The sequence below is a fragment of the Ursus maritimus genome, unplaced genomic scaffold (genome assembly GCF_017311325.1).
Source record: "Ursus maritimus isolate PB19 unplaced genomic scaffold, ASM1731132v1 scaffold_1, whole genome shotgun sequence".
NCBI classification, from domain to species: domain Eukaryota; kingdom Metazoa; phylum Chordata; class Mammalia; order Carnivora; family Ursidae; genus Ursus; species Ursus maritimus.
Window position 1 is genome coordinate 100,222,813 of NW_024423343.1, and position 27,733 is coordinate 100,250,545.

Genomic DNA, 27,733 nt, shown 5'->3' on the forward strand with positions numbered 1-27,733 from the left:
TGAAAAAGTAACAGCACCACTGGAGGGCTAGAGCGCCAGGTCTCAAAAAAACCTAATTCCCCTACTCATATCACCTAATATGAGAAATAAAACTTATTTGAGAACACAGGCATCCCTCCTCACTTCGTAAATGTCACTTAGTGGCCTGGGCCTGCAGAGGCCCTGATGGACAGTTCCAACAGCTGCTGCAATTCAGAAGAGCCACAGCCACTGGGAGAGGCATGAGCAGACCTGGCAGGAAACGTGACCTGAGGCCCAGGGTGGAGCTGTGGCATCAGAGACCACGTTCCCAGGGAGCAGCACTGCCTGAGGCTGGCAATCACGGTCCCAAGCGAGTCTCTGCCAAAGTCAGCTGTGGTCTCATTGTGTAAGGTCAGTCAGCGTGGAGATGAGAGGTCACCACGGCATACGAGGGCCCACAGACCTTCTCTGAGTCCCACACTAAGTCGGGGTGGAGGTTACAGGAGGAACAAGGGTGACCATCTCGGCTGGAGCTCTGCTAACAGGCAGAGCACAAGGCAGGTGCACCACCACCTCCACCGTCTATGGGAGGCTGGGTCTCGAAGTTAATCCCCACTTTGCTGCTATGGGAAATCTTGACCCTCTGATGCAATGGACTGCAAAATCCACCTAAAACTGTTCTTTATTCCTAGGGGTAGCTATCTATTTAGTGTCATTCTGCTCTACAACACGTTTGCCAAGAATGTACAGCAGATGGCGGGGTGGGCGGAGGACTGTCGTCTACTTTCTGATCTCAAAGGGAATGGACATGACATGATCTCCGAAGCCCCTTTGCAACTCTGCTGTTCATTTAACACAAATCACGCTGGGCAAAACGAGCTAAAAAATATATATGTATTTAATGATGAAAAACTCCAGGTTACAAATCTCCTCTCTCAATACCCAGTAGTATTTGTTTACTAGCTGGGAATAAGGAGTAAGTCTTCCCTCACACACACACACACAAAAAGCAATAAATGGAATGTTTCACAAAGGTTTAACATGCTAGCTTCATGATTTTCTCTAAGACTACTGGGTTTATAAAAACAACTTCCTCACTAGGGCTTTTTTTTTTTTTTTAACTATCAAATTAGATCTGCTCATCATTCTAGAATATTTCCTTATTAACACACCATGTGTAGAATTTCTGGACTAAAAAAATACTAGTTTGTTTTGATACCAAAAAAATTAGGTTGAAAACAAATAACTGGTAACAACTTTTCCCCTTAAGAAAAAAGAGCTAACATCGTATGTTTAAGATGATTCGAGAGAATGGCAGCTCACAGAAAGTAAATGCTTCAAGAGCACTGCTCAGAAAAACGTCTGAGATTATATGTGGTAGAACTTGTCTATCATCTCCTCAGGAATGGGGTAACCTAGTCCATTCTCCCATTTAATGCAGTAATTCATAGCTTTTATAATTTTCCTGGAGAAAGTATGTGGCCTATTCCCAGTGATATAATGACAGGAGGCCATTTTTCCTACTTCTGGACAGTTTTAGTTGTGAGAAAAATCACTTCTACTGAGTTTAATTAAGTTGTTGACTAAGGCCATCTGGCTAGGTATGCCCTGACTAAGGGCACATTTGTTTAAAAAATAAAGAGACCACACAATTAAATAATTCCCTAAAGCGGAACTTGTTAGCAAGAAAATATTTAGGTCACATTTGGCCTTATCTTGAGAATGGTATTAATATTGAAATAAACCTCTTCATTTCTTCCACCGACCGGCAACCCTGACAGTAAAAATGAAAACCAGGCCAACTAAAAATAAATGGGGACTTGGAAAAAGAAATTTTTTAATAATCTGGGGATCCATGGAGATTAATACCGAGCCAATTCTTGGCTCTGATGCATTACACTAGTGGCCTTCACCAGTCTTTTACTTAGACTAGCAGCATACAGAATAACAAAACACCTGAGTTTTACCTTTTGCTTATTACCTAAGGAATGTGCTATCCTAATAATGAAATAACAGATAAGAAGTGTGTATGATGGAAGAGCAGATTTTCTAATTAATGGTGCAGAAGTATTACTTCTAGACAAAAGCAACCATTTACAGAGAATTCAAGTTTTCCACAAAATCCTGCCCCTGCCCTCCACCCCAAGAAAGAGAACTCTGATTTTACTGTTAATGCTGGACCCTGTTCATTTAAGACAAGTCATATACTTTAGATACAGATATTAACACAAAAAAAATAGTTGGCTGAGCCTCAGTCACACCTGGGGAAAGTCAGACATATTTTCATTTGTTTCTCATCTCAACTATCTAATTGTAACAGCCTGCTAAAATCACGACAACACAGACCAAACCTGGAGACGTGACATCATTCTTCATTCTACCTAAACACAGTATCAGGGGGATTTAGGGCGGATTAGAAATAAGGCAATATAAACAGTAGCATACTATAAGTATATAAAATATTTTGTTTCACCAAGAGAAAAATACAAATTTGATATGTTCCAAATATTCATATGACAACCTGAAGAACTAAAGAGAAATTTATTTGTAAGGATGGAAGATTTGGGAAGATTTTTGATCATTTAAAAATCTAAAACAAATTTAAAGGCATTTATATTTTGATATTTTCCTACCAAAGAGGTAATCTTTAAAGGGAAGATGGCAGTACTTCTGGTATTTTCTTATCATCTTGGTGTCAACAACCCTTAAGAACAGCCCCTTGATCCTTGTGGCCAGGGAATGCAAAGATCTGGACTTCTTGTAGACAAACACAGGATGTATGACCCTCACAGGTCCGGGCGCTAAGAAGTCTGGCCTCTAGGGCCACTATTCTATGTGAGGCCATGGCAGACTCCAACACATGCTAGGGGCTCACTAAAGCCACCATGCAGAGACTTCCAAGGGCTCTGGGCAGATGGAGAAGCCTCAAGATCCCGAGACAAAGCATTTTTCTTATTTTAAGTCACTGTCTCAGACTCTCTAAGACCAATGTTTGCATGGTCCCAACGAAAAGTCTGAAAATGCTGATCCAATTTTAGTTCTCAGGTCCTTAATACCTCTCCAGAGCAGCACTCTGCTTCAGACCTCACTGAGCCCATGATGATAGCAACTATGCCCCAGGCTATGTGCAGACTGACTGCAGGGAATTTACTTAGATGACAAATACCTTCAGGTGCTCCTAGCACTTACAGAACACGTGATGCATTTCTAAATCGTTTCTATGTGAAACAGTACTAAATGTAAATTTAGTCTTAAAATTTTAAGTTACCAGGGAGTGCTCAGAACCGAAGAATCTTCAAGAATATTCAGCACAAATTGGCCACTTCATCATAGAAGTCAACTGCTTTGCCCAAGATTATACAGTTAAGATTTGGGTGAGGACTAGAACCCACGGTCTCCTGATTCCCATCCATTTTTTGGTATTAATAAGCTTGGTCTAAAAACCTAGAAATAGGCTGGACAGACACCGGGGTGCTTTAGTTCCTTCACTTTTGTTGAAATGGCATTACCTGGGAGATAGGCCCCCATGGGAACAGTTGGTGGGTGAGGTCAGGGGGCTGGTCCTGCTGCTGGTGTGTCGGGAGGGTGTCCGGCCAATTGTATTGCTCGGAGAGCCCTGGGGTGAAAACAGAATAAGCATCATTATTCAAGGGCTAACCACAGATTATAGTGCCCCCTTTCCCTTAGGTTTTCTTTTCTTTCTTTCTTTCTTTCTTTCTTTCTTTTAAGACTGATTGACTGATTTTTGAGAGCAAGAGCACGAGCAGGAAGAGCAGAGGGAGAGGGAAGAGAATCCCAAGCTGACTCCATGCTGAGCGCAGAGCCTGACATGGGGCTCGACCTCACAACCATGACATCGCGACCTGAGCTGAAACCCAGTCAGACGCTCAACTGACTGCGCCACCCAGGCGCCCACCCTTAGCTTTTTAACCCACATGTAAATAAAAGGGCAAAACTGGTGCAATTGGGGTGACTTTTTTTTTTTTTTTTTAAAGAATCATTAAGGCCAACTTTAAGTGCACATACACCCAAAATGGGTAACTGTCGCATAGGGATTCCGGAAGCTGAATGACTGATGTCAGCTGTGTTAGAGTAACAGACACAAACTGAGCACTTCTATCTTTACATATGAAGAAAGTAAGTCACTCAGTGAATAAAGGACTAAGTGACCAAGTAAAAATTTAACTGAACAATCTCACATAAGAAAAAGGCCATATTTAAATACTAAGTTCACTCATTCATTGGGAATATGGCAGGATCAGACACGGCCCCCACCCTCCAGATGCCCACAACCTACTAAGAGGGAACAAGAAAGCCGGCCATTCTATTACAGCACGTCTAGCCCAGGGATTCGCAGAGGTCATGATCGGTACAGGGGTACCAACTGTGACCGAGCACTCACCACACTGGTGTTACTAGCGTTCTTGAGGTGGTTATGCAGGAGTTTGGTGGCACCATCCTGGAATGTTTTTGGCAAGGCACCAAGTAACATGGTAAATTCAGGAGTGTTCAATTCAAACAGAGAGATCAGCACAATTTGTGCTGCCTGGAAAAAGAGCACTTATTAATTCATGTAATGGACAATAGCATCTTTTGGTCAAAACTTTCATTAAAATTATTTTACAAAAATGTTTTTGTATGAATAAAATAAATAAATAAAAAAAAAAAACAAAGAGGACGCCTTTGTCATAAAAACACTAACAAAAGGCATCTGGAGAGAATAAGATCATCAATTATAAAGAGCCTGACTTCAATCTGGAAAATACACCCCAGTTTCATCTTCACACCCTGGCCTTGGATTTCCACAGCATGCTCGTAATAAATGACTTTTCCTGTGTTGTCCAGCACTAGGCACAAAGCTGGTAAATCCGTAAATAAAGCAATCCAAGAACATGAAAAGGTGGGCGATGGTTCACTCTACTGAGTCGGAACCGGACAGGGCTCCAGGTGCGTCCTGGAGAGAACAGGTTCTCCATGAGCTGCCAACGGGTTATCTGAGCAACCACTTTTCCTCAAGCCTACTCCGAGGGACTAAGAAATTCTAAAAAAGAGTTTAAATACACCCAGAGAACTCCTACTGTTACGCCTATGAAGTGAGGAGGCAGTCCATGGGAAGCAAACCAGACTTCTATGGTACAAATTAAAAACGTACTCTTCTGTGTTTTGGCACATGCTCTACTTTTCTTTATTAACTGAGACAATATATTGCAGGGCTGCTGGTGATCACTCTGGCAGCAAGGTGGGAAAGCAGTTAGCTGAAGCAATAGCAGCCCAATGAAACTCAGGTTTCTCCAGCAAGTTATGTGCTTTCTATGGTATTAAGTAGCAGCAGGCACTTTGGGCTTAAAAATGCCTGAGGAATGAGTTCCTAGGGTTTTGATTTAGAAAAGCTATGCCAAAAGAAACCTTAGCTAAATAATGGCATTTCCTAGAAATTTCTGAGAGTCAGAAGAAAGAAAAACACATTATGAACATCTTCTGACTGAAAGGATACATTTATCTGTTCAAAACACTCAATTTTAGGATTGCAGTTATTCTGAATATATTTTTTCCATGATATAGGGTATTACGAAACATATATTTGCTTAGAAATGCTCTGGAAAGAAATACCACAAAATATTTCAATGCTTTCACAATGTTAAAATTAATTCTGGATCCAGTAAGGCAAAACTATTACTTTTGTCTGGAGAAGGAAAAAAAAGAAAATTCAGAGACCCAAATGTATTTAACCAAAAATAAAAATTAATTATGAAATTTAAAATATCAGTAGAATGTCTTTTACAGCATCAAAAACTACTTTTTTAGACATATCAAAAGCATTTATTAAGCACAGCACTGGACAAAAGTATCCTTCCTTTTTTCCCTTGACCTCCAAATATAGTCATTAGTAGCCTTTCCATCCAAATTAAATCCCAAGTGGTCTGTGTGCTTTCACAACAGAGGCAAAACACACAGCTACTGATTGTGTTAAAATATACATTTTTACATTTCATTACTGAAACATTCTAAATAGTTATCTGAAGGAACCTATTTCACCACCACTGTAATATATATTAACATGATCTGTATATTTGTATAGGAGCAAATTCCAAAACTCATGCAAGGTAACCTGTGCATTTAAAAAACCATTTTATTAGATGTTAGGAAAAAAATACATGCAGAAAAAGCTGCACTTCAGAGAGACAGAAAGAAACAGACTTGAGTTTTAGCAGGGAGAAAAAATGTTACCAATTTAGTAAGAAAGCTTACGGACTTATTTTTTAATGACTGACAATGACATTTGAAAAGTATAAAATGTATATTTTTGTAAAGTATATTTTTATGTGAAATATGCCACTGTCTTTACTTAAAAAACCACATTTCTTCCCAGAATGACAGTATATCCAACACCACAAACTAACTTAAAGTTTTTCATGAAGCAAATTATAAAATTAGTGGGATCTTTTAGGAACAAGAGGGCTGCTTAGAAATTGTGCTAATTCATGGCTACCTGCTATTAAGGACTCTTAGTCATGTGGGAAAAGAAGGTGCAGCAGACTTTAACTTCTGGCCCTTTAAAGAAACTTCTCTTTCAATAACCTTAACATCGAATTTTGATAAGAAATCAAACAGGAAGATGGGGAATTTTGAAAATATAGCTAATTGGAAAGACGGTACATTTGCGGTGACTTATACATATAAATGGATATAATTTATTTTTACATTTTCCAAAATATAAAATGTAAATGATTTTATATAGCCTTCAAAAGACATGCTTTGGTTTAAAGCTGTTTTCAAAGTAAAACCCTTTCTAATGATGGCCAAGCTCCAGATATGGATAGAAAGTATGACTTAAATATGTTCTTTCAAAAATATTTTATGTCACTGTTTTAAAAAGAATGAGACCGCTATGGTCCTAAAATATTTTATCTACAACCCTCTTAGTGAGAAGTCAGAATACTAGAATCCAAGCAAGGGAGAAAACTGGGTTATAGTTATCATTACCATCAATACACTCTCTTTAACGTAGTAATTCCAAATATGGGGAAGAATTGGAGAGATTCATTTAAAAAAAGCCTGGAGCGTAGCTCATGTGCAATAATGAATCAAAGAGTAGAGTACGCCACTCTTGTCCCATCACTGAACTCCTGCCTTTCACAAGAGGCAGGGCCAGTAAACAGCCAGACAAAGCACTCAAGGCTGCTGCTGACTTTTTCTTTTTTTTTTTTTCTTTAAAGATTTTATTTATTTATGTGACAGCCAGCGAGAGAGAGAACACAGCAGGGGAGTGGGAGGGGAAGAAGCAGGCTCCCAGCGGAGGAGCCCAATGTGGGACTCGATCCCTGAACGCCGGGATCACGCCCTGAGCCGAAGGCAGAGGCTTAACGACTGCGCTACCCAGGCGCCCCTGCTGCTGACTTTTTCTAATGGACAACTCTAGGGTCACTGACTTCCAAGATCAAATGGCAGCTTACAAGGAAAGGATCCCCACTCATACCCTTACAGGAGAATTTTGTAGGTGAGGGGAAAAAGGTCCTTCGAATCTCACTGCCACTGTGTGGAAAGAACTCCCAGTGCTATCAACTGCTTTGAAAGCAGAAAAGAATTCTTTGAGACAGGAGATTAAGAAAGCTTCGACAAATGCTTTACCACTGGTATTAATTGGGGAAAACTCAAACTTGGGGAGGAAAAGTTTTCTAATTTATTAAATAATTACTGCTCCCTCCGGATTGTCCTTAAAGTTGCTTCAGAAAATCACCAAAGAAAGGGTATCTCAAAACCTTCAGACATTTCTTATTTAGTATCTCTCCTTCACTACTCTGCTAAGTATGGTAGAGGTCTACACTCAACAAAGCTATTTCTTTGGGCAGGGAGTTAATCATAAAGCACGTTAAAACACAAACATTTACACACACACACACACATACACACACACGCTCACATAGTATTATACGAATTTTAGGTTTCTTCAAAATCTTTTCAGTGTCTTGACAAGGGTAATCAGTATTAATCATCTGAAAGGCAAGCAGTGAAGTGTCTTTTTTTAAATTAGTACATAGTTTAAAATCTACCTGTTTACAATTTTCTTCCAAGTTTCCTTCTCCAGGCCCAGAGCAGGTGGAAGCTGACCTAGTGGGGAAATCCTCACCTACTCGACTACGCTGAAGCGGGGACTGACAAACAGGAAAGGCGGTAGGATTTAATGAGAGAAGAAGCAAGTGCTTAAACCAGGGTTCTTTGTAAGCTGTGAAAGTATTTGGCTTCTTTTACAAAGTCACCTAAGTATATATAATCCTAACAGCTAAGAATAGGAAGAATAACAACAGTAATGACCAGTTTCAAACCTCTATCATTTGCTAGGTGCGTAATAACCATAATCCTTGCCAGCAGTAGTAGCACTCTTGCCTTATGCAATGAAAGGGTCAAAATGAGATCAAAAAGGTCAACTCGTTTCTTGAAAGAGCCAGTCACAGTCAAGTTGAGCTTCAAATCCTGTCTGATGGTAAAAGTTTTGTGGCTAGGCCATGCTGCCTACCTATAATCAGACTTGAAAATTTTTCAGTTAGAGGGGCGCCTGGGTGGCATAGTTGGTTAAGCATCCAACTCTTGATTTTGGCTCAGGTCATAATCTCAAGGGTCATAAGATTCTCTCTCCCTCTGCCCCTCCTCTCTGTCTCTCTCTCCCTCAGTCTCTCCCTCTCTCTAAAAAAATTAAAATAAAAAAATTTTTTTCAGTTAGAAATTTCAACTTGTGAAGGCTTCTACCCTCCTTCCTGCTCCAGGGAACAGCATCTTTATACTTTCTAGGTTTCTTTGCCATGCTTTCAATTACCGCATTCCTCAAAACAACGTGTGGGGGCTAAATCTTCTATCTCATCTGACAAAGGAGGTGCTAAATGTCAAAAAATCATATATGATAAGCAAACCCAAAGGATTCTGAACCCTGAAATATAAACATACCATTAAAAATTCTGCTGCATTACCACATTCCCTTTGGTTGATGGGGGAAAAAAAAGTCTTCCTAATGCTGGAAAAAGTTGGGTTCTCCATTTGCTCCACAAATAGCAGCAGCAAAACCAAAACCACCCTTGAACAAATAGTAAGAGCATGGGCTGCAACGTAAATGAACTCATATTTATCTATGTTTTTCTCTACAGCAATTATTCCTCCCAATGAAGCCTGAGACAGGGATTATCATTCCCATTTTATAGAGAACAAACAGGAATTAAGAGGTTATCGTGCCATCCCACACCAACGAGTGTCAGAAGCGAAAGTCAAACGAAGGTCTACTTCCTACCGTCAATACATAATATTATCTTTAAAGAAAAAAGAAAAAGATTTACTTATTTATTTGAGAGAGGGAGAGAACCTCAATCAGACTCCGTGCTCAGCTCAGAATCCAATGTGGGGCTCGATCTCAAGACCCTGAGATCACAACCTGAACCAAAAGCAAGAGTCAGATGCTTAACTGAGCCATCCGGGCGCCCCACATTATATTATCTTAACATAAACACAGTGCCTTCAGAAAGGTATAGTATGGCCAACACGACGATTCAGGGCTCCCATACGTTAACACCAACAAGGTTACTTTGGGAATAAACTGGGCCAATGAAGGTCTGGGCGGGGCTTTTCCTGCTAGTCCCCATCAGTTTGGGCCTAAGCACGCTCCATTGCTGACTGGCTCGTGTTCTAGTTTTGGCTGTGCCTCTTCCCTCCTCTTCAAAACATCTTATATGTAAACACCCCTCTCTCTCCAACATCAAACACCCCAAAATGCTGAGATGAGAAGGGAAACAAAATAAATATTAAAAATGTTAACAAATCAAGAGTTCTATCAGCTTAAAGTAGTTTCCCAAGTAGGATTCTGTAGAATGAATTATAATGTCTGCAAACTCCCCAGAAGTACTGTTGGCAAAAAATTAATACTCTTAGATGTGTAGATTAAGGTTTTTCATCAAATCCTGGAAGTCTGGGGACATTTTTTTTCCCCCAACTATTCTCTTGCTGGCTCTGAAAAAGCAAACTCTCACATTGTAGAGAGGGCCATGGGGCAGGCAGGGGGTGGCAAGTAACCTCTCTGAGAGCACCCCTGCTGACAGGCAGCAAGAAAACAAGCACCTCGGCCCCACTTCTGTAAGGAACAGAACTCAGCCGAGCAGTAGTGAGCCAGATGAGACCAAAAACCCAGACAACACCTTGATTTCCGTCTGTTATGACCTTAAAGCAGAGGACCCAGAGACCATGTCTCAGAAATTACAACATAATAAATTTGTGTAGTTTCAAGCTGCTAAGTCTGTGGTGATTTGGTATCCAACAGAAAACTAATACAGAGGTCAAAACAGGTCGCCTTCAACACTATGGTTTTGAAATGACGGCTTCGACGTGCTACTTAAAATGAGAGCATTTCTCTTTGCACATGTGTCATTCATTAAGTCATTAAAAATATTTACTAAATGTCTACTGTGTTCCAACAGGTATTGTGCTCGGTGCTGAGTATACCGGGTGAGTGGATATAGGGAGGTGGGAAGGCACTGGGGAGGAGCAAGTCCAGCCCTACTCCTGAAGATCCTGAAGACGTAGGCTGGGACCAAGAGAATTAGTGGCAACAGTCTGTATGTCTTGAGGTTTAACCCCAGGGTAATGGTCTAAAACAATGGGTCTCAACTCTGTGCACTAAAAATCAGCCAAGAGCCAGTGAGACCCAAAACACTATCCACACTTTGTATCAATTAAGTCAAATTACCTGGGGTAGAGCCCAGGAATTGAGGTTGATTTTGATTGCAGCCAGGACTGAGAACTATTGCTGTAACAACGCCCTCGAAATTTTCTGAAGATCAGGATTACTGACCCAGAACCTGGGTTTGAACTCAGTCTGAGGGTAAGGTATTAAGGAGTTCTCAAGACAGGGAAGGGGAAGAAGTGAGAGCAGGGAACAGAAGCAGAATACCAACGGAGACCAGGCTTTGTGAAGCAGCACTAGATGATCCAAAATGACTGAAATTAAGTGTCGAGGATCAAACAGTAAATGAACCATGTGATTTCTAGCAATAAATTTAATATCTTAACCATATTTGACTTAAGGTAGTGTTAAAATAAGTTGAGTGCATTGGAGCCCAAGGCTCAGTAACTCAAGGAAAAAAGTTCCTATAACATCCTGTTTAGAAAAGGTAGGAAAATAAATGGTAGTTCCAATTCTAATGTGCACGTCCAGAGAAAGTGGACGTTATGATGAAAACGTAAGCTGCTCCCACGCAGGCCCTAATCATGGTAACATGTAAGTCTAGAGTATGTTTCAGCCCCACAGGAGGGAATATTTAAGTAACCTTCAATTACAAAACGAACACGCACAGACACACACATGGACACACACTTACGTGCTATGACTGAAGATAGAAAGCTGTCCTGAAGGTTTCTGTATTTATTGGCCAATCTTGTGATTTTGAAAATTACAGCAGAAGTATCTGTTTGTGACTTACATACCAACCAAATCATTCAACCACCTCCTACTGTTCCTCTCTCATCCGGCACCAGCTTAATTGCTAAACTAAAGGTTGCCAGTGAAATGCTCTTTTGATAATAATTTTGAATGAGTCCTTGAGTAAGATTTACCCTTGTTCCTTTGACCTTGGACAACTTAGTTTATTACTATACAGTGTGGACACAGGACTTACGTGACCCGTGACCCTTTCAAAGAAACCTTTCAGAGAATTCTTCTGTTGTCTTTGAACTCCATTAGAGGAGGAGCGAAGTGTTCATTTGCATTTGGAAATACACCACTCCTGCTAGCTACTGCTTGGAATCCTCCTCTCCTTCCTTCCTGCCTGGACCCAAGGGGTCCACATTATCAACTCTGCTCAAGGCCAAAATACTCCATTGGTCAGTCTAAATGGCACAGAAGAAACAAAGCACGGCTCGTGATCATACACAAATAACCAAAATCAAGTATTTTCACTCTGAAAGCAGAACTGAGGAAGCCGGCTTGTAAAGAGTACTTTATAAAGCTACTCAGGTTCTATAGAACATAAAAGAGTAATGGCTGCGTGTAAAACTCAAGCACAGACGGACATGGACAGGCAGAGGGGAAGACAAACCCAGGAACTTACACTTGTTGCGTGCCTACAACTTGTCAGGAACTGACACAATGTTTCACATGTAATAATTAATCTCTGTAACAGTTCTGACGCAGAGTACACCTAGTGAGACAGTTGGTACTCTGTGTCCCAGTATATTACTTTGTTATATGCCCTTCAATGTGCCACTTCTGAAGAAAGTAGCCAAGACTTCTCTTTCACTGATATAAACAAACAAACAAACACACACCTTGGTGTCCAGGTGGCCCCAAAATCTGAATTCTACCCCCTATTCATTCAGCCCCCATGCCACAGAGAATGTGTTCCAAGTATGGCATATAATCCAAAATTGCTTGCTCTTTTTAAACTCAGGAATTCATATCCTAGCAAACTTTCAGCCACACTTTCCTCTGAGGCACCTCATGGCCGGGCAGCCTTAGATCTTCAATTCTGTCCTTGAAGAACACGTCACGAAACTTAAGATACGGAAAACTGATGGCCTTCTGAGACATTAAACTACTAGGGCTTTCACATTTGGAAAGAACAAGATAGATGCCTAAGGAAACCACGAACCCATCATACATGATTTCCGATTTTCATTTTGATGTCAGAAGCCGTGATGAGGTGGGACTGGAGAGAGAAGATAAGGGCAAGAACAAAGTCTGGTTTTCACAGAAAAGGAGTGAGAATGGATCCCATGTAGGTATGTGGGGGTGGTCTGTAAGTTTCTAGGTAAATAAATTTCTTTTCCTAACACATGCCTGAGAACAGTCTGTGTTTAAAGCTGTACTTGAGGTCTCTTGGACGTACCTTTCTCACGTCTGAACTCTTTGGTTCTGTCGTCCAGGTTATAATTCTAGAAACAGCAAGCCTCGTCTCACTAGAGTTTACAAAATCTGTTGGGTCCATCTGCCGAGCGAGAGACTCAATGTACTTCAGGATTGCAACTTTGACCTGAAAGATCCAATAATTATAAATGTTAAGTACATTTTACGAAACTTTGAATAGAATTCTGAATGGAATTCTGATCAGAGAAAAGTAAATACTTATTGAGGGGACCCCTCCTTTCTTCTGGATTTATGTTTCCACAGGGAGTGGTGTCCACCAGGGACAAAAGCATGAAACGACTGATAGGTTAAGTCTGGGAACAGGGAGAGCGGCATACAGCTCAATCCTCTTCTGTTTTAGACTGAAGGCATGCTCTGCTCCTCACATATGTGGCAAGACACCTGCAGGGCATGAGCCCCTGTGGGCAGGCTGCGGGATTTCCAGCTCTGTCACTGACCACAAAGTACTTTATTTTGTTTTTTACACATCCTCAGCCATGTCTTGCAAGGAGGCATTTTCAGCAATCAAGCTGATGTTCTGCCCTGACTTCTCCACTGATGCCTCAATTGGCTTGCACTTTGGAGAAGAGGGTTATTATTTATTGGGCCTATCCTAAAACCCCAACAAAAGTTAAGGATTAAAGAACAGATGATTTACGTGACCTAATTCAAATTAACACAACACACACCCTCCCTCAAATTCAGTCTTGTTGTTACAGTTATGATTTTCCAAAATATGTAACCATTCATTTTCATGTGTTAGAATGTTAATATTGAAAACGTTCCAATAAGATACCTTATTCTCAACACATCACAGCCTTCTAGCTTAAATATTATGAAAAATAGTAACAATACCCAAATGTTGGTAGGAGGTGGAACTGGTGCGTCCGTTATACTGCTGGTAGGAATATAATATGGTACAATCACTTTCGCAGTTTAAAATTAAGCTAAGCACGTACTACCCAATAAGCCAACAACTTTTCTTCTAGGTACTCAACCAAGAGAAATGGAAACACGTTCCCAAAGAGTTGTACAAGGATGCTCACAGCAGATTTATTCATAATAGCCAAATAGGAGTCATGAACAAAAAAGTACATTTTAAGCAAATTTGACTTCCAGAGGTTGAACTGTAATGATAGATAGTTACCAACCTTGAGGTTAGGAGTTTGAGTTTGATCCACAATAAATCTCATCAAAATGTTAAATTGTTGATCAAATGGAAAGGAGTCCCTAGGTTTAAGAGAAGGAAAGAAAGTACTCAGTTTTAAAGAAAGACTTATTACAAAAAGTAATGTAAAACCATATCGGTAATGAAAATACACCATTACAGATGAGTCTAATTTATACAAAAGCAAGCCTGACCTTAGTTGACTGTTTACTAATTGTACTTTTCAGTTTATATAAATATTAGAGTAATACACACTATATGGAAAATTCAGAAACAGGAAAATCTTGCTACAAGTCCCCCAACACACACTACACTTACTTTGAGTTATGCTATTTTAAAAATTAAGACCAAGCAATAAACTAAATAAGAGACTCTTACCTGCATTCTAAGAGGATATGCTCATCTTCTCTCTAGTTACCTTTCTGAATACTGCTTCACCCCTGCACTTCCAGTTCCTAAATCTGAATTTATATCTGACTGGGCTGCTTACCGCTGACCTTGCTAAGGTAATCACACTGTCTTCCTTGGTCCCACTAGGCAATTGCCTATGGTCTTTGTTCTGTGGAGTCATCGCAGCAGAGTGCCTATGGGACACCCAGCAAGAGACTAGCTACAATACATATGCAGAAGCCAGGGCTTTCGGAGCCCCTCTCCTGCTCCACTTCTGGACTGTTTCTGAGCTCATTTCTGTAGCCGCTTTACATCTTCGACACAACTGAGTAACCCTCAGGGTTCCTGGCTAGCGAAAGTCTGTGCTCTCTCCCTTCAAGTGCTGCAATTACTAGTCTTAGTTTAAAAGTGCAGAATGGTGTCCATGTGGGAAAATGCAGACACACCTTCCACACTAACAGGAAAGACTGTGCAAAACGAACATCTATTACAACCGGGGCTGAGTGAATGCACTGCTTTCTTCGGACTCTCTGACTCATACTCCCTATAAATTTAAGAAACAAGGTCGAAAAACCACACACAAAACGCCTCTCTTTTCTTCTGCAGCAAGGGAAGAATGGAGAATCCACTTAAATATAAACTGGTGTGTTTAATCTGGAAATGTGCCCATGGCTAGGCACGGCCAAAGGAAAGGAAACAGGCAGATCGCAATCAGGCCCAAGACCTCAGGAACCCCTCACAGCCAGCATGGAGACCTCCCCCGCGCCCCGCCCCCCGTACTCATGGACTGATCCTAAATATGCTTAAACAGCTAGGCATCTCAGCTGCTGAGGAAATGGGAATGATGATGTGTTCTAGAGACTTAGACAGAATCTACCCAGAAAAGTATTCTTTTCTTTTTTTTTTAAGATTTTATTTATTTATTTATTTGACAGAGAGAGAGAGAGATAGCCAGCGAGAGAGGGAACACAAGCAGGGGAAGCGGGAGAGGAAGAAGCAGGCTCTTAGTGGGGAGCCCAATGTGGGGTTCGATCCCAGAACGCCGGGATCATGCCCTGAGCCGAAGGCAGACGCTTAACGACTGTGCCACCCAGGCGCCCCCAGAAGAGGATTCTTAAAGGGAAGAGGCATCCAGGAAAAAAAAAAGGGGGTTTTCCTTAATCAACAAAGTTTAGGAATAAAACCTTAACATTCTTGCCATCCCTAAAACTCTGAATGGTTGTGCCATTCATAAATTCACCTCTATTAAAGAAGTGACCTTTAGGCCAAGTCTGGCTCACAAATGTTTTGTCTGGCTTTCAGACTGTCATTAAAAAAACAAAACAAAACACAAACAAACAACAAAAAAAAACCCCAAATGTGTTGCCTCAATCCACATTTCTGACCCTTCTTGAGAAGTCTGGTACCACTGGGCCCACATGCCAACATGGCCGCAGCTTCCCAGCCCACGCATCACCCTCCCGTCTACTTCACTCAGTTATTATCAGCTGGATCGGCCTCGCCCCTCTAGTCAATCCCCAGCTGAACCTTTACAAATCGACTGATACACGTATGTAGGTATATTCCCTGATTCCACTAAACTTACTCAACCAAAGGAGGGATGGCATTTGAAAGGCTTACTGTAAATATAGTATATTACGCTGAGCTCAGTAAAAATCGAAAGGGATCTATTTGGGTAATAAAATTCAGTAGCAGCACAGATGACACAGACCTACAGGATCAGGGACCAAAAGAAAACAGTCGGCATCAGAGTGTAGAAGAAAAAATGCATGTTTCACAGTCAGAGACATCTAACAGACACATGCATGGGGGGTGATGGCAGGGTAGCGTATGCTACTGTTAGCGGAGGGAGCCGGAGAAGAAAGACGACGCCTGCCCACAGCCCAGCCTGCAGTCTTGGATTCCAGCCCCCAGCCTGCCACTAACACAAAGTGTGACCCGGGCAAGTCAAGTCTCTTTCCTCATTAATAAAATGAGGAAGGGTCCTTCCATTTTGGAAATCCTATGATATGCAGTAATTGCCCAGTGGGTAGTAACTGGGTCGTATAAAAGTTACTATATTGATGGTAATTATCTCCTCTGGAGTCATCTGTTTATTCATTTAAAAATTCATTGATCTGACACACAACCTTCTATCTTCCACAAACCATAATGAAGACATTACAGCCAAATGTCTTCTGAGGTCACTGAAGTTCTAGTGCTTGTATGTTAAGGACCTACAACTGCAGAGAAAATAGAAGAGAGGGTGCTCAACAATGAGAGCATACAGTCAGGTTTTCACACACCCCTGAGCCTCCTCAGATCTTCTCTCTCTGTTCATAACAGCCAGAGGGTGACAACTGCTGTGTCAGCAATCTCTGAGCTAATGAATGCTAACAGGGATTGTACCTGGACAAAAGGTACAACATATGTGGCTAGAAAAATTCCTAGTGTGACTTGTAAGAAGCTGAAGTATTAAAAATACTGAGGTCTTCAGGGGCGCGTGGGTGGCACAGCGGTTAAGCGTCTGCCTTCGGCTCAGGGCGTGATCCCGGCGATCTGGGATCGAGCCCCACATCAGGCTCTTCTGCTATGAGCCTGCTTCTTCCTCTCCCACTCCCCCTGCTTGTGTTCCCTCTCTCGCTGGCTGTCGCTATCTCTGTCAAATAAATAAAATCTTAAAAAAAAAAAAAAATTTTTTTTTAAATAAAATTAAAAAAAAAAAAATACTGAGGTCTTCAGGGGCGCGTGGGTGGCACAGTGGTTAAGCGTCTGCCTTCGGCTCAGGGCGTGATCCTGGCGTTATGGGATCGAGCCCCACATCAGGCTCCTCCGCTATGAGCCTGCTTCTTCCTCTCTCACTCCCCCTGCTTGTGTTCCCTCTCTCGCTGGCTGTCTCTATCTCTGTTGAATAAATAAATAAAATCTTTAAAAAAAAAATACTGAGGTCTTCAGAAGAATATAAATAAATACTCAAATGTCTTTCAAAGAAAAGAGAATCAATTTGCAAGGCTTTGTATTTGTTTTTGTCTTACACGTTCACAAAAACAATACCAGCTCAAGGACGTTATGGGTATTTCACCTCATGGAATGCAGGAACATTTCAACAAATATGTTAACAAGAGAATGTGGAAATTGTGGAAGAGAGTACTTATTCAAGCAGATGACAAAAACATGGGTAACAAAAGAGAAGGGCAAAAAACCACCTATGAGAGCCTTGAAACATCAATATGGTCTAGCCCACGTGAAGAGACATTTTCCGAGAGATGACATCCAAATGGCCAACAAATACATGAAATGCTCAACATCACTATTAGGGAAATGCAAATCAAAACCACAACGAGGTATCACCTCACACCTCCTGGCTATCATCAAAAAGACAAGAGAGAACAAGTGTTGGCGCGGATGGGGAGAAAAGGGAACCCTTGTGCACTGGGTGGGAATGTCAGTGGGTGCAACCACTACAGAAAATAGTACAGGTTCCTCAAAAAATTAAAAATAGAAACATGATATGATCCAGTAACTCCACTTCTGGGTATGTATCCAAAGGGAATGAAACCACTATCTCAAAGACATACCTGACCTCATGGTCGCTGCAGCATTATTTATAATAGCCAAGATATAAAACCACCTAAGTGTCTGTCAACAGAAGAATGGATAAAAAACAAAAAGGAATATTATTTGGTCTCAAAAAGAAGAAAATGCTGCCATTTGTGACAATATGGATGGACCCCGAGGGCATGATGCTAAGTGAAATAAGCCAGACAGAGAAAGACAAATACTGCATGATCTGGCTTATACGTGGAATCCCGTGCCACCGCCTGCTCCCAAAAGCCAAATCCATAAATTGCCAGGGGGTACGGGGAGGGGAAAATGGGGAGATGCTGGTTAAGTGGTACAAGCTTCCAGTTATACCATGAAGCAGCTCTGGGGATCTAAAGAACAGAATGATGATTCCAGTTAACAATACTGCTGTATTATACACTTGAAAGTTGCTAAGAGAATAGATCTGTAATGTTCTTACCACCACCACAACAAAAGAATGGCAATTATGTGAGATGAAGGATGTATTAACTAACGCTGTGGTAATCATTTAGCAATATACACACATGTCAAATCGTCACGTTATATACTTCCAACTTACATGACATTGTATGGCAGTTATATCTCAAAAGCTGGGGGGGAAAAGTGGTCTGGCCTCTAAAATCTCACCTTGTGACATCTAGAGCCTTCTGAACTTTTGCTTGCACAGATCCAAGTAAATCTGCTCCCATTTTCTTAAGTAATTGTGTGAGAAGAACAAAAAGCCAGTCCTGCAAGTCATCCTTATGAATTATTATAAAATCCACAAGAGTCTCCAAAAACATACTGAAAACCTAGGCACAAATGAAAACCAAATATTTCACATATGTAATTCATAATTTCCTCCAAAGTTTCTATTAAAAATGGACTGGTCATATTAGAGAAGACAAATGTATTTTTTAAAAAAATAGAAAAAGGAAAAAGGATCGGAACTTACTCTCTGTTGTGAATTCCACGGCAAACCAGGCCATGCAACAAAACAAATTCCATGTTAGTCCACAGTGAATTAATACCATTTTCATGCAATTTCTTAAAAGACCTGAAAAGACTATATAAAAATGTACAGATACTCTGATACTCTCCCCTCCCTCAATATGCCTTCAAAATTCAGTACTGAAATAAACTTTGCTGAAAGGTATTAGCTTAATCCTGGAAGCTTCTCTCCCTTCCTTTCTTCCTTTCTTCATTCCTTCCTCTTAAAACAAAAAATCTTTTAACCATCATAACTCCATACTATTACTGTCCATTATCCAGCATTCAACAAGTAATGTTATAAGATGAAGGAGGGAAAAAAAACATTGCATTGCAGATTTCTATGTAGGCCAATTCAGATATTGTAAAGTAATACAATATAAAAAGATATAAAAGTCATTATAGTCTTTATAAAAAATTATGGCTTAGAATAAAAGATACAGTCCACATAATTTTCACGCTGCTGTGCAATCATTAATGCTGTATAAAGTGAGATAAGAGTCCACAGTGGACTATGCTTGAACCAATTTCAGAGAGATAAGTAGCACTGTGTCCCCTACTTGGCTAATGAGTCGTGCTCTACTGGGACAACCCAGCCATTATATACCTATTCAGTTCTAGCACAGCAACTACTAACCACCAGGGGTCTCCCGTGAGACAGCTCAGAAAAAAACTCACTGAGCCCCCAGCTGTGGGATTCCTGGCTTAGCTCAAAGGCAGCTAGCAAATATTAACTAAACTGAGACCTCCAAACTCACTGTACAAGAGCCTTCTGATGGAAACAAATTTCCTTCTTTATCCTCACATTCTGGTTCTGAATCAGCAATCTAGAGGTGACAGGTAACAGAAATTTCATCAATGCCCCATACCGCCTAATGTCCCTTATGCTCTAACTCTTATGAATCTTATGCTTAAAATCTTGTTAGGCTTTTTTTCGTTTGTTTGTTTGTAAGTAGGCTCCACGCCCAGCATGGAGCCCAACACAGGGCCCAAACCCACAACCCTGTGATCAAGACCTGAGCCGAGATCAAGAGTCAGACACTCAACTGAGTGAGCCACCCAGGCGCCCCCGTCTTTCTGCTTTTAAACACTATCTTAGAGAAAAATCATGATAATTATATCTCTGGATATCTGTGTGGCCCTAGAACTCAACCTTTCTCGGATTCTACTTATGTTGTTAATGTTAACCTTACTGTGAGGTTCATCACAGAAATTTTAAGACATGCTTCAAGACCAGTATTGAGGAGAACTGCTGTCTCCCACTACCCCTGCAGAAAAAAGAAAAGCCCCACATTCATTCTCCTAGGTTCCTGTAAGCATCTCAAAGAACAGGGGTCAAGAGCTGTTTTCTGTGTCCCTAGCCCAGAGTTAGTACTCAATGAGTGTTGAATGACTGGATGGAGCATGTCTGAGGAATGAGAAAGACAGGGCAGGAAAGGAGGTCACAATAACCGGCTAGACTTTCTGGCCATGACAGGTCTCTTTCTTCCCATAAGATTTACAAGAGACCATTTTTACTAGGAAAACTGTGGTCTGAGATCGTGAAATCCTGCACTGCCAAGCATGTGAAATTCGGTTATGCTGACTTAAGGTTCTACCAATTTTTGCACTTCCGTTTCTGTCCTTTATCCATCCTTTAAACTTGCCCAATAAACCATTCCCCCCGTTTTCTTTCTCTAAAAGCATCCAACTAGGATTCCTCCTAAATGAATGGTATTTGTTTCAAAACTAGACTCCAAGCAAGCTTCTGTAAAGGGTCGCTCTCACAGCACCACTCCTAGAAAGGGCCTGGGTCATAGTCAGCGGTGTTTTCCCCCCTGCAGGGATCCTCCCCCTCAGGCTCAGTGTTCTCCTTGGACCCTGGAAGTGTAGATGCCAGCTGGTGGCCACCATCCAGCAAGTTCTTGGGGACAGCAAAAGTCTATTTGGAGAAATAGCTTAACCTGGTTTTTCAATAAATCCATTACATAAATGCTTCTATTTTTCTATCTTGTCCTGTATAGACAAATTCTACAGGGGGTACAAAAAAAATAATCATATACTTGATTATCTTCTTCACTTCTGTTAAGTTAAAAAAAAAAAAAAGGCATTGCATTAGAATATGATGTTTTATTCTAGCACCTAGCCCACTGTTTGGCTAATAGGAGTTACCCAAAAGCATCTGAATATGACTACATCTGATTCTTTCCATTAACTCTTAAAACAAACTTTATTTAGCTTATTTAGCTCCAAGTTTTATGGACATTTGAAGTTCCCAAGGAGTCGTTTTTAAAAGATATAAACTACTGCAGAAACCGGTGTTAAATCTGTAAGGTCTAAACTGCGCTATGGGGAAGTATCTCTCACTCTTAAGTAGTGTATTATACAGCTCACGTGGGCATGCAGAGGGGGCACTGGCAGGCACGAGTCCCAGACTTACCTTGCTGTGAGGGTCAGCAAACATTCGGGTGAAGATCTCACACAATCTTTTCAATTCTACTCGACTAGAGGGAATAAAATGGAAATGAATGAATGAACTTAGAATTTAATGAGTCAAAACTGAGATTAGCGAGAGCTCTTTTAAAACTAATCTTTATATAACAAAGCTTTAATCATTTTATTTACTTCATGATGAAATTAAGTAGAAATATAAAACCATGACAGATTGGCGCTCCACTTAAAATGAGGCAACTGAATCTCAGAGAGTGATTACCAAAGGTCACACATATGGGAGTGGCAAAGCCCCGAGCTAAATCCTGCTCGTTTCATTTGAGGTGTGTTTTCCACCTGCCACAGATGAAAGGCAATGGGATGAAGTGTAGGAAAAGCATGTGTTTTGGGGTCAGACAGACCTGGATTTCAATCTCCATTTTGCTACAAAGTACTCGGATGTCTTTAGATCTCTTATCAAACAAACGGCCGCAGGGAGGATTAAAGGAGGGAACGCTGCCTTCCTACAACCGCCTCCAACTGCAGAGACCAAGCAGACACTATCCCGTTGGTGCCCTTCGGCCTTTTCTGACCCTTACCTATACTACTGAGTCCCATTTTTCCTTCAAGGCTTGAATAAGCGTCATCATCTCTTCCCCACATCACCTCTGAGTAATCCCCCCTCCACACAGATGAGACAGTTGGTTCAATGATCCTTTAACGTGATTAACAATGCGATCTAGTGAGACCAATGCCAATCAAGAGATTTCTAGAGATTATTCAATGGATACTTGATGAACACTAAAAACCAAGAAACTGGGATCACCAGAATTAAGCAGATTCTTGAGGAATAATCATCTCAACAAATCATCCTCATTTTTTTTTTTTAAATCCTCACTTTGTGTTCAACAGCTCACTAGAGCATCAGAGACTACATGCATTTCAGAAGGCACATGACAAAACTTCTCAAGCCCTCTCGGGGAACATGCAACAGGTACGAATACGGCAAGGTGGAGTCAGACAGACCGGACAGGCACACTTACCGCACAGGGATCCACTAGTCAAAGCTCACTTAGCTGTGCAGAGCCTATGTGTGACCATAAACTGATCCACGCTCACAAGTTATCTTAGAAAAATTCTCCAAAGAATATCTGTATTTCAGGGATTCTAACTTGCCTAATTTTTCACAGCTTAACATCTCTGTAATTTTGGGATTCATCTTATAATCAAAGACATATTAGTACTGCCATGGTTTAACAAGCAGCATTTCTTCTTAGAGGGATATAAAATAGTGATGTGTCAACGGTGCCTCAGATTTGATGAGATATGTATAAACACATACTTTTTGGTATATGTGATATGTGCTCATTTTAGAAAATTTGTGAAATACAGAAACAAAGAAAAAAGCAAAAAAATCAACTTAGTAATAGTACTGGTACTACTTTAAAGTACTCCACTTTAGTATCTCATTACTATACACGTTCATAAGCTATATGTATGCATATTACTAAATTTTACTCTGAGACTGCTATGATTTTACCCACAACTCCAAAGTATAATGAACCATACCAACCTGCAGAGATGTTTTATTTTTTACCTAACTTGCAAACTGTATCCAGACTTCTCAAATAACACCTATCAGATAACTATGAACTGCAAGGGAACCAAATGTTTTATAAACCTAATAGAGTATTTGTCAGATATTTCAAAGTCTCTGGAAGGCAAAGACCATGTCTTAGCCAGCTTAGCACCTGCAGTGCCTGCCCCCACGCTTGGAACTCTGTAAGGACTCCATGAACGACAGAGAATCCACATAAACCACTGATGAGTGTAATATGGGACTTAAAACTTGGCTCACAACCTTGGCCTCTTGTCCTCACCTCAGTGTTCTTTGGCTCTTCAGTAAGTTCTGCAGGCCTAGAAGCCCTTCTTTCCTTTCTGACCAGTTGGAACTCGCACAGTGGTTGAGAACTTCTGCTACATCCTCGGTCTGCCGCAGATAATGGGGAATGCCACCATTCCTGGAGCCGTATGAGCGTTCAGAGCAAACACTCGAGGCATCACTGTTGGCGTCGTCGTCAGAGTACATCCCATACGGCTCATATCTCCTCCTCACAGGCTTCTTCTGTCAGATCCAACGAAGGTGGGGGTGATGAAGGAAGACAGGGGAAGGTGATATGACCGTGAGTCACACCACACAAAATCAACAACAGAGTTAAAGGTAAAAAGATACGCACGCACACACGCACGCACCGTGCTTTCCTGTGCTTACAGATTAGGGAAATAAGAACAGAAAAGCAGACATCCAGTCATGATAGTAAGTAACAGGCAGGGCAATCCATAGCAGAGACGGAAGAGTGTGGTCTCTAGTACGGTGTGCAGACTTCACAGTGAGGGACTTGGGTGGTAGTCCTGCCGCCACTGACCGGCGGAGGAACTTCAGAAAGCGCCTCGCCTTCCTGCCTCACTTTCCCTGTCTTTGAAATAAAATAATGCTACTTCTCACACGCTTGTTGGGAGTGTGTGTGAACTAACCTGGCTCAGCCCCTGCTACCCTGCAGGTATGTGCACCCACCAGCCCCCTCGTAATCAAAAGCAATCTATCTTGAGCAGGGTCTGTGGGAAAATTTTTCGAATAGCCACGCTTCCTTAAGGAAGTCGGAAACTGAAATGTCAGAGACAGAGTAGCCCAAGAAAAAGGATGGTTACATTATCTGAACACAATCAGGCTTCCCTTAGACCCTTCATTTGTTTCTCTTACCCTGCATATAAACTGTTAAGTTAGACCTATAAATAATATAGCAACAGCTATTAAACTGATAAAATACAATCTTCCCTAAAAGAAAAAAAAAGTTAATTGGCTGAAACCATACAAATGCAATTTTCTTTCATCTTTTTTCTTTCTTTCTTTTCTTTTTCTTTCTTTCTTACTTTCTTTTTCTTTCTCTCTCTCTCTCTCTCTCTCTCTCTCTCTCTTTCTTTCTTTCTTTCACAAATGTAATTTTCTAGTATCTGGCCTGTCCATCCACCGTAACTTGCTCAGGACAGTTCTGCCTTATGCCTCTTGTCACAGCAGAGTTAGGAGTAAGCAGCACTTCCTTTCACTTTCAGAACTATCCTTGTTAGAATGATAAATTATAGGATCATCATGTATATATGTGTGTGTATATATATATATATAAACTGATTTGTAAAATAAGAAAAATGTTGAATACATCCACTCATGAAGTAGTAATGACATTGAGTAGACACGAACTGGGTTAATAAAATAAAACACTGATAAGAGAAGGAGGAGAGCTGGACATTCAAAAAAAAAAAAAAAAAAAAAAAACCAGAACACTAAAACAGATGAGAGAGGGGACTGATTCCATCGCTAACAACAGCTTCACTAGACTCGACAAAATCATAATTCAGACCAGAATTTCTACATTACACTACATGGTTTGTTGCTTTCACTAGCTCCTAAAGGAAATATACTCGCAACAGAAAAAAATGAAGTTGTAAAACAAAAGTTAAAGCACTGGTACCTTGCTCCTGGAGTCTCCTAACAGCTGTAGGCAGGAAAATATTGAAGGATGGGGAAAAAGCATAGAGAATTATGTCAGAAGCATATGTGGGGATTGTTCTCGCAACAAAAGTGTACAGCAAAACATATCTGAGCAAACCAAAAATATAGGTTAGCAAGCGATTCATATCAAGCGAATAATAACAAAGAACGCTTTCACAATGGCATTTCCTAGCCCTTCCTACACCTCCTAGAAACGCCTTCCAGTACTCGCTACACTTCTTGCTATGCTAAAACTCTTCCCACACCACTGAGGTACATCCCGAAAGTCACCGTTAATTCTCCTGTCTGTTCCTACGCTAGATTCTGTCTGCCCCTGGGATTTTTACCCTGGGAGGCAAACACTGTATACCATTCCTGTGCTCTCGCTTCTGCAGCAGGTCACTCAGGGAGGCCAAGCAGCTTGGACAAAGAGTAATAAGGGCAGCCTGAGTGGACTGAGGGCTAGAGCTCAGAGAGAAGCCCGAGTCAAGGGAAGCCCAAGCTCAAGTTCCCAAGTCCGACTCTGCCTCCTAGAACTTTGTGCACAGTCCCTTGGACGGTTCTTTAAAGAACAAGGGAACTCCCCCGCCTTAACTGGAAGTCCCATTTAACTATGGGTTTTGCACATCCATCATTTCCCACCCCTCTGACCTCCTAATAGGGTCTCTGAATAAATAAGAGACAGATTTCAGTGCTGCAGCTTAGAAGGAAAAATAGCTTCACAGAGTTCTGTTCCAGCTCATGACTCTGAAGTCAAAGCCATGGTTAGAGCAATTATCCTGAATGCCAGTACCTGCCAGGAAAAAAGCCTTTGTACACAGAAGGCTGATGAATAGAGCTGGCCAGGCAGCCCTTGCTTACAGGAAAAGCATCGGGAGAGTGGCAAACTGCTTGCTCACAGTCACTTGTCAAAGAAATCTGACTGAGTGAGAATAAGTGAGGGCGACACAGGACGGGATGAAAGTGAGAATCCCGGTTAGCCACGGACTGCAACATTTTGATCAAATGAAAAACAAGGCTGGGTTTAAAACTTCTGGGTCTGAAAGGATGTTATAATACGTTTTTCATCAGAGAGACAATATATTTTAAAACAGCACAAGCAAGGCCAGAGATCAGAGAGTTCTAAAGAAGATCTATTTTAAATGCTGAGCACACCACCCAGAATATGCTAGAGGCAGTGTCACTAACCAGCTGAAATGCATCTTTAAAAAGCAATTGGACCACAAGCTGATTCGACCAGGGGGTGTTTCGCTATAACTACAAACTGAAGGACTTCTACACTTCATATTGTTGTTTTTGTTTAGATACTCCATTGTAATGATGCAAAAACATATTCCACCAGTGCTTTACATTCTGAGTTCATGGGCATTAAAATTTAGGAAAGTTTCCTTAAAGAAGGATTTAATGACTCATTTTTAAAGACAAACAAAGGTAAAATCGTATGGAACAACTAGTGTGGTCATGGAATCTATGCGAGATTCTCAAGCCACAAGCTCTGTTACCTACTATTATAACAGTATGTTTAGGCTATGCCATCGGAGCCTGTAAAGCAATAGAAGCAGGAGAATGAGAAAAGGAAACGCTGGAAAAAAAAAACCATGGAGAAAAAGGAAAAAAAAAAAAAAAAAAGCAGCCCAATGACATCAGAGAAGCCCAATGTCATCAAAACTCCCTTGATACTGAGGAGCACAGAAGAAACACTTGATGCAAGTATTTTCTGTAGGGCCAATTTTCACTGATGTACAGGGATAAGAGTTTAAAGAGAAAGTGATAATAATATCAATTTACCCAGTATTTACACAATTTTACAGAGTGCCCAAGATGATTTAGTACCCTGATTTGGACGCGATTTTCTGTTAGGACAGAGAAAACTGTGGATGAATAAGTCAAAGAGATTCTGTGCACATTGTGACTCTTACCAAAGCATCGGCAACGGCAGCTTCGAGGTCTGTACTCGTGCTCAAAACTCGCATGGCATTCACAGAGCCAGGTATTCTTCCTGCCTGGCCAAGCCCAAACCGGTCTATTTAACAAAAACAAAACCAAAAGATATGTCACTTTAATTCAAATTTTCTCAACTCTTTGCAAGGGCTCCTGCCTCTTCCCACCTACTGGACAGAGGCACTGGGACGTCTCTAGCCAATCTGAACTACCCTGCGCTTGCAGTTCTAACTAGACTTGTTTGCCGGCGGCAGAGGTTAAGTTGGTCCATATTTAATACTATCATGCCACAAGGCATCCTAACAACTGCAATGGCTCTTTAATGAGGTTTTATTTTTGAAAAGTGTTGAGACATGGGAGAGAGAGAGGTGAACTTATTATAGAAGTGAGCTGGGCTGTGAGCTGGGTCTTTTAATCTATTTAGTGTTCCTTCTGGAGGCAAGTGGCCCTGATGTTTGGTCAAACTAATTAGAAAGCTTCATGGTTTGACAAAAGAGTTCTAATGCAATGTGTAATAAAAAGTTAAAATTTGAAACAAATGTATTCAATTGATCCCTGCAAATTTTCATTAGTGTCATGACTGTTCGACTATCATTAACTGAGCTCAATTAATTTTTGGCATTTGTTCATGATGTCTGTGTCATCAAAGGTTATTTAAAAATCAGTTTATTAAAATTCTTCAATGATCATCACAAAAAGCTAGCATCTTCACTGCAAAACATTAATCATTCAGATAACATTAGTATACGTTTTTCCTGAGTCTCTCAAAGGATTTTCAAATGATAGTCTAAACATGTAAACAAAATGGATATGACCCAGAGAATTTAAAATAAATTTCAGCAGTTCCATTATTTTTAAGCCTGTTAAGGATCAAGGACAAGGAAGACTAGCTTTTTAAAAGTCCCAT

General features: G+C 40.9%; 1 protein-coding gene across 1 annotated transcript in view; it reads right to left on the reverse strand.

Annotated features, from left to right (window-relative positions):
- Nucleotides 1-27,733, reverse strand: part of CLASP1 (cytoplasmic linker associated protein 1) — a 262,476-nt gene that overhangs the window by 39,398 nt on the left and 195,345 nt on the right. The window contains exons 23-31 of the mRNA XM_040619053.1: nt 26,805-26,908; nt 23,219-23,463; nt 21,349-21,412; nt 18,895-18,897; nt 18,588-18,751; nt 13,990-14,068; nt 12,822-12,965; nt 4,364-4,507; nt 3,471-3,577 (exon numbers count right to left, since the gene is read on the reverse strand). Coding sequence (XP_040474987.1) covers nt 3,471-3,577; nt 4,364-4,507; nt 12,822-12,965; nt 13,990-14,068; nt 18,588-18,751; nt 18,895-18,897; nt 21,349-21,412; nt 23,219-23,463; nt 26,805-26,908 — 1,054 coding nt within the window. The remainder of the gene's footprint in view (nt 1-3,470; nt 3,578-4,363; nt 4,508-12,821; nt 12,966-13,989; nt 14,069-18,587; nt 18,752-18,894; nt 18,898-21,348; nt 21,413-23,218; nt 23,464-26,804; nt 26,909-27,733) is intronic.